We start from the raw sequence: 6,255 nt of genomic DNA, 5'->3' as shown, positions 1-6,255 counted from the left end.
CCTTGTTAACATATTGAATTGCACCCCCTCTATATAGAATGAACTCCCTCAGCTTCATAGAGTCCAGTGAAAGCTGCTGAATAATGTTCCCTTGTTAACATATTGAATTGCACCCCCTCTATATAGAATGAACTCCCTCAGCTTCATAGAGTCCAGTGAAAGCTGCTGAATAATGTTCCCTTGTTAACATATTGAATTGCACCCCCTCTATATAGAATGAACTCCCTCAGCTTCATAGAGTCCAGTGAAAGCTGCTGAATAATGTTCCCTTGTTAACATATTGAATTGCACCCCCTCTATATAGAATGAACTCCCTCAGCTTCATAGAGTCCAGTGAAAGCTGCTGAATAATGTTCCCTTGTTAACATATTGAATTGCACCCCCTCTATATAGAATGAACTCCCTCAGCTTCATAGAGTCCAGTGAAAGCTGCTGAATAATGTTCCCTTGTTAACATATTGAATTGCACCCCCTCTATATAGAATGAACTCACTCAGCTTCACAGAGTCCAGTGAAAGCTGCTGAATAATGTTCCCTTGTTAACATATTGAATTGCACCCCCTCTATATAGAATGAACTCACTCAGTTACATTGTAATTGCATTGATTCTGATCTGTAATTGCATTGTAATTGCACCCCCTCTATATAGAATGATTCTGTATTGATTCTGCTGCATTGGTAACTGAGACAGTAGTGAGAGGCATTGCCAGTCACTGCAGAGTTCTCATGCTAAGTTAAAGGGGGCTGCATGAATCACACGATCCACCTGTCGCTTGAGTCAGTGTCCTGGGTTTCAGTTACCTGGAGGACCAGAACCCGGGCGACCCGGTGGAGCTCAAGAAGAGCAGCCCGCACCACCTGGAGGCGGAGCTGCAGAGGACGAGGGAGGAGCTTCAGAGCCTGAGTGACAGGTACAGGAGGTGAGGTGGCGGTTTTGTTTCCCTTTGGGGGGGGGCTGTTAATTTGTTTAAGTTAGCAGTGAATTCTGGTATTGTGAATATCTGTATGCGCGGTCCGGGGGGGGGGGGGGGGGGTTAATGAAAGAGGGGGCTCTGTACCAGGAGGCTCATTGATTTCTTTCTGTTGTGTGTCCCGTGCTTCCCCCACCCAGGCTCCAGGAGGATTTCTCGAGCTCTCAGCAAACCAGCCAGGCTCTGGAGGAGAAGCTGCACTCTGCTGTAAGACACACCGGCCTCCTGCCTGTCCTCTCCCTGGAATCACTGAGGGGCAGACCCTGATAAACCACAGCTGGGTTTCCATTAGAGCATTTTATTAGAGCATTTTCAGAGCTTTTTATCTGAGTATTTTATTCAAGCGTTTTTTTTATTCAAGCGTTTTGCTGGACTGTGTTTCTGGTTTCAGGTGCTCAGCGTGGAGCTGGAGAGGAAGAATCAGAACCAGAGGATCTCGGAGCTGATGGAGCAGCTGTGCAGCGCCCAGAACACCATCTGCACACTGGAGACCATCAACGTGAGCTTTCACACAGCGCAGCTCCCAGTACACAGCTCCCAGTGCACAGCTCCCAGTGCACAGCGCCCAGTGCACAGCGCCCAGTCCCAGTACACAGCTCCCAGTACACAGCTCCCAGTACACCAGTACAGCTCCCAGCACAGCTCCCAGTACACAGCTCCCAGTACACAGCGCCCAGTGCACAGCGCCCTGTGCACAGCTCCCAGTGCACAGCTCCCAGTACACAGCGCCCTGTGCACAGCTCCCAGTGCACAGCTCCCAGTGCACAGCTCCCAGTGCACAGCTCCCAGTGCACAGCGCCCAGTGCACAGCTCCCAGTACACAGCGCCCTGTGCACAGCTCCCAGTACACAGCGCCCTGTGCACAGCTCCCAGTGCACAGCTCCCAGTACACAGCGCCCAGTGCACAGCGTCCCAGTGCACAGCTCCCAGTACACAGCGCCCAGTGCACAGCTCCCGTGAGTTTCACACAGCTCCCAGTACACAGCTCCCAGTGCACAGCTCCCAGTACAGCTCCCAGTACACAGCTCCCAGTGCACAGCTCCCAGTACACAGCTCCCAGTGCACAGCTCCCAGTACACAGCTCCCAGTGCACAGCTCCCAGTACACAGCTCCCAGTGCACAGCTCCCAGTACACAGCGCCCAGTGCACAGCTCCCAGTACACAGCTCCCAGTGCACAGCTCCCAGTACACAGCTCCCAGTGCACAGCTCCCAGTACACAGCTCCCAGTACACAGCTCCCAGTACACAGCTCCCAGTGCACAGCTCCCAGTACACAGCTCCCAGTGCACAGCTCCCAGTACACAGCTCCCAGTGCACAGCTCCCAGTACACAGCTCCCAGTACACAGCTCCCAGTGCACAGCTCCCAGTACACAGCTCCCAGTACACAGCGCCCAGTGCACAGCTCCCAGTACACAGCTCCCAGTGCACAGCTCCCAGTGCACAGCTCCCAGTACACAGCGCCCAGTGCACAGCTCCCAGTACACAGCTCCCAGTGCACAGCTCCCAGTGCACAGCTCCCAGTGCACAGCTCCCAGTGCACAGCTCCCAGTACACAGCTCCCAGTGCACAGCTCCCAGTGCACAGCTCCCAGTACACAGCTCCCAGTGCACAGCTCCCAGTACACAGCGCCCAGTGCACAGCTCCCAGTCCACAGCTCCCAGTGCACAGCTCCCAGTACACAGCGCCCAGTGCACAGCTCCCAGTACACAGCTGGCTCCCAGCGCTGGGGGTGATTAATCAATGTCTCGTTAATCCATTTTAAGCTCCTCATTTATTCCTTCATCTGTTCTTCTTATTTTTTTCCGTGCAGATCCCAACTCTGCTCCAGCAAGTTCTGGGAAAACACTTCCTGGAATTGGAAGACCACATCGACCAATCCCTGCTCCCTCCCGCCCCCTTCATGGACCCCGCCCACTCGGAGCCGGAGCTCCGCCCCGCGGGGCTGAGCAACCAATCCCAGGGCAGGATGGGGCCGGTCCCGGAGGAGGATGAATCGGATTGGTTGGAGAAAGGGGGGGAGGAGTCGGTGAGGGCTGGGCTAGGAGGGGGAGGGAGGGCCAGAGTCACTGCCTTCTCCCCCTGGAGTGACCTACAGCAGGAAGTCAGACCCCAGACCTCAAGAGAGAGCGAGGGTGCAACAGAGGAAGTGAGGAGATTCTCTCACACCCTGAAGGTAGAGAGAGAGAGGGAGAGAGAGAGGCTTTCAATTCTGCATGTGTGTATAATTACTGAAGGGGAGACTGGATGGGGTTGGGTTGGGGGTTGGGGGTACAAATATTCAGCTGGGGAACATTTAAATAACAACCCCCTCCCGCCTGCAGGTACCCCATTTCGAATTCTGCACGCCCCACGAAAGCCTGCCAGTGCCCTGCCTTGACGCCCCGGCGCCACGCGGTCCGCCCGCGGACGACCGCCGCGACCGGGGTTACTGGAACAGGCCCCGCGAAGCCGCCTCCCAAGCCCACAGGGGCTGTTCTGGCAGCCTGGCCTCCCCCCTCCGCCTCCTGTCTACCAGCCTGGAAGAAATCCGCCTCACCGCCGGCCTCTCCCAGCACGGCCAGCCCGCAGACCGCCACCTCAAGCCCAGGGAAGGGCTGCAAGACCTGCAGCGGCCGCCCGGGGACAGCCCAGAGGACTCGGACGACTCGGAGAGTTTCCGCGGCTGGAGAACAAGCCGGATTCCGGCGAGGAAGAGGGTCTGCGAGTCGGCGCAGAGGACGCTAGACGGTTTCATCAGACAGTCGCAGCCCCCCCTGCTGGGGAAGCTGGAGCGCCGCCGCCCGCGGGGAGGGGGGAGGGCTGGGGTGTCTTGGGATGAGGGGACGGATTCCCAGGTCTCGGAAAAGGAGGATGAGCTGGAAGAGGAGGAGGAGGAGGAAGGGCGACTATGGCACCCCGCGCTCGGGCCTGCACGAGAGCGCACGGGAGCGGGGGTGCCGGGGAGTGGGGGTCCCAGAGGAACATGGAGGTGATCCCGGGAACGGGGCGGGCCATTATTCCGGAAGGGATCTGCTGAAGGAAGCGGGATTGGCTTGAATGGGATTTTTTCGGTTTGTTTGACAGACCTTGCCGTTTCTCGGACTGCGCAGGGTTCAGTGCGAGATCCACATTGTGCTTATGTAGGTTTGATCTTTCGGTTTTGATCCTAAAATTCTAGGCACTGCCATAGCTGTACACTGTACTGATACCTCCTTAAAATCTATATGTGTTTATATATATATATATATCCCTTTAAGTGTTCCTGTCTCTGATTCTAATGATCTTTCTTAAGGGTGGTCCAAACAGTGTGTGTATCTCAGTGTGTCTGTGTCAGTGCGTGGGGGGTGGGGGGTGGGGGTAGCCCGTCTTTGTTTCGGGGTATCTGTGTATAAATCTAGAACCCAAAAATGAAAAATAAATATTGTGACACGCAACAAAAAAAAATTCTAATAAAATAAAAACACGTTTAAAACAAAATCTGTGTCCTTTTTTTTTTTTTTTTTTTTTTTTTGCCAAGTTTAGAAAAAGTAAAACCGTTTACAAAGAAAAAATAAAATGAAGTCTGCGAATAAAATGAAGAGGACGCAGCCCTGCCTCTTTCAATACAGCAATCACGGCTGTGATGTCATCTCTTAAAGGAGTGGGTGGCGGCGGTGATGTCATCTCTTAAAGGGGCGCGGACGGGGGTGATGTCACTACAGGCCCCTCAGCAGGCTCTCGTAGGTCAGGAAGGTGACAGCGTTGACGGGAAAGGCGCGGACGCTGTTCGCCAGGAGCCCCTTGAACAGCACGCGCCCCCCCTCCGCCCGCACGCTCTCCCTCGCGCACGCCAGCACGCCCCCGTATCGCTGCCCCTGCGCCCCCTCCATCTGCAGCCGCGCCTTCACCACGTCCATGGGCGTGGCACAGCTCCACGTGACCACACCCGCGCAGCCCCCTGCCACCAGGACTGTCGCTGTGCCTGAGGGGGGGAGGGAGGCAAACACACACATCAACCAAACACACCCCAACCCCAGACCCAACCCCAGACCCAACCCTGAGCTTTCTGCAGCTCTGCTGGGCTGGCCTGGCCCCTGTGTCTGTACCTGGCTGCTGTCCCTCCTCAGTCAGGGCCCGGCACAGCAGCTCATAGGGTAGGAAGTAGAGCCCGTAGCAGGGGATGTCTCGCAGGGCCAGGGCCCCCAGACCCCGGTACAGCCCCGGGACCCCCTCCTGCCGCAGGATGGAGGTCACGCAGTGAACCGGGCCCCTGTACAGGGCCACCCCTGCCCCAGCTCCGCTCGCGGACCGGTGAGGGTGGTTCTGGTTCTGCAGTCGGACCTTCACCAAGTCCACCGGCGCCATCACCAGAACCTGGAGGAGAGGAACAAGGGAGACAGCCTTAGAAAGCATTGTGTGACTCCCCCCTACACTCCCCTGACTGTGTGACTCCCCCCTGCGCACCACGCGACCGTGCCTTTACCAGGGGAGACCCTCGGGGACCCCTGCGCTCCCCTGACTGTGTGACTCCCCCCTGCGCACCACGCGACCGTGCCTTTACCAGGGGAGACCCTCGGGGACCCCTGCGCTCCCCTGACTGTATCCTTGCCTGAGCAGCCCCTGAAAAACAGCCAGCCGCAAACAGCTCCACAGAGGAAGGGGAGAAGCTTCTGTCACTGCGCTGTGATTGGCTGATGAACGCCAGGGCGTTGCTATAGGAACTGAAAACCACTGCGTTGCCCACAGCAACACTGAGGACTGGGAAAGACATTCCTTTGAAAAATCCAGGAATCTAAGAGAAGAAAAAACACAGGGAGGTCTGGTAAAGCATAGGGAAGCACCAGGCATGGGTGAAAACTACAAACAAAAATCCAGGAACACTGTGACCAGAATTGGGAAATTTTAAAACTATTTTATTATTATACTCTTACCTTTAATGAGCGAATACAACATAATATGTTTCGTAGATAGTATTGTAGATATGGAGGGAGACATACTCATTTCGTCTATCCTTTTCGTCCATTGGAGCTGTTTTGTTTTACACGTTTTTATCGGGTGAGAGTACTTCGACTGAGTCTGCAGGCGAACCTCGAACAAAACAAAATGTGAAAAAATTATAAGAGAGAGAGAGAGAGAGAGAGAGAGAGAGAAAGAGAGAGAGAGAGACAGAGAGAGAGATCCGCTCTGGAGAGTTTTGAGATGAGACACTTGAGGGACAGAGAGGAGATACGAGGAGAGACATGCAGGAGATCTCTAGAGAGAGAGAGAGAGAGGGAGAGGAGAGAGAGAGAGAGAGAGAGAGAGAGAGAGAGAGAGAGAGAGAGA

At 55.2% G+C, this 6,255-nt stretch overlaps 2 protein-coding genes across 2 annotated transcripts in view; one reads left to right on the top strand and one right to left on the bottom strand.

Moving 5' to 3' along the window:
* Positions 1-4,193, top strand: part of LOC121306292 — a 5,009-nt gene extending 816 nt beyond the window's left edge. The window contains exons 2-6 of the mRNA XM_041238033.1: positions 798-920; positions 1,112-1,178; positions 1,363-1,470; positions 2,783-3,145; positions 3,294-4,193. Of these exons, the coding sequence (XP_041093967.1) occupies positions 798-920; positions 1,112-1,178; positions 1,363-1,470; positions 2,783-3,145; positions 3,294-3,944 (1,312 nt within the window). The 3' untranslated portion in view covers positions 3,945-4,193. The remainder of the gene's footprint in view (positions 1-797; positions 921-1,111; positions 1,179-1,362; positions 1,471-2,782; positions 3,146-3,293) is intronic.
* Positions 4,194-4,437: 244 nt separating this feature from the next.
* Positions 4,438-6,255, bottom strand: part of LOC121306303 (solute carrier family 25 member 45) — a 3,737-nt gene continuing 1,919 nt past the window's right edge. The window contains exons 3-5 of the mRNA XM_041238045.1: positions 5,540-5,722; positions 5,037-5,304; positions 4,438-4,912 (exon numbers count right to left, since the gene is read on the bottom strand). Of these exons, the coding sequence (XP_041093979.1) occupies positions 4,647-4,912; positions 5,037-5,304; positions 5,540-5,722 (717 nt within the window). The 3' untranslated portion in view covers positions 4,438-4,646. The remainder of the gene's footprint in view (positions 4,913-5,036; positions 5,305-5,539; positions 5,723-6,255) is intronic.

Source organism: Polyodon spathula, chromosome 47 (assembly GCF_017654505.1).
Source record: "Polyodon spathula isolate WHYD16114869_AA chromosome 47, ASM1765450v1, whole genome shotgun sequence".
Lineage (NCBI taxonomy): Eukaryota > Metazoa > Chordata > Actinopteri > Acipenseriformes > Polyodontidae > Polyodon > Polyodon spathula.
This window is presented reverse-complemented; position numbering and strand designations above follow the sequence as displayed.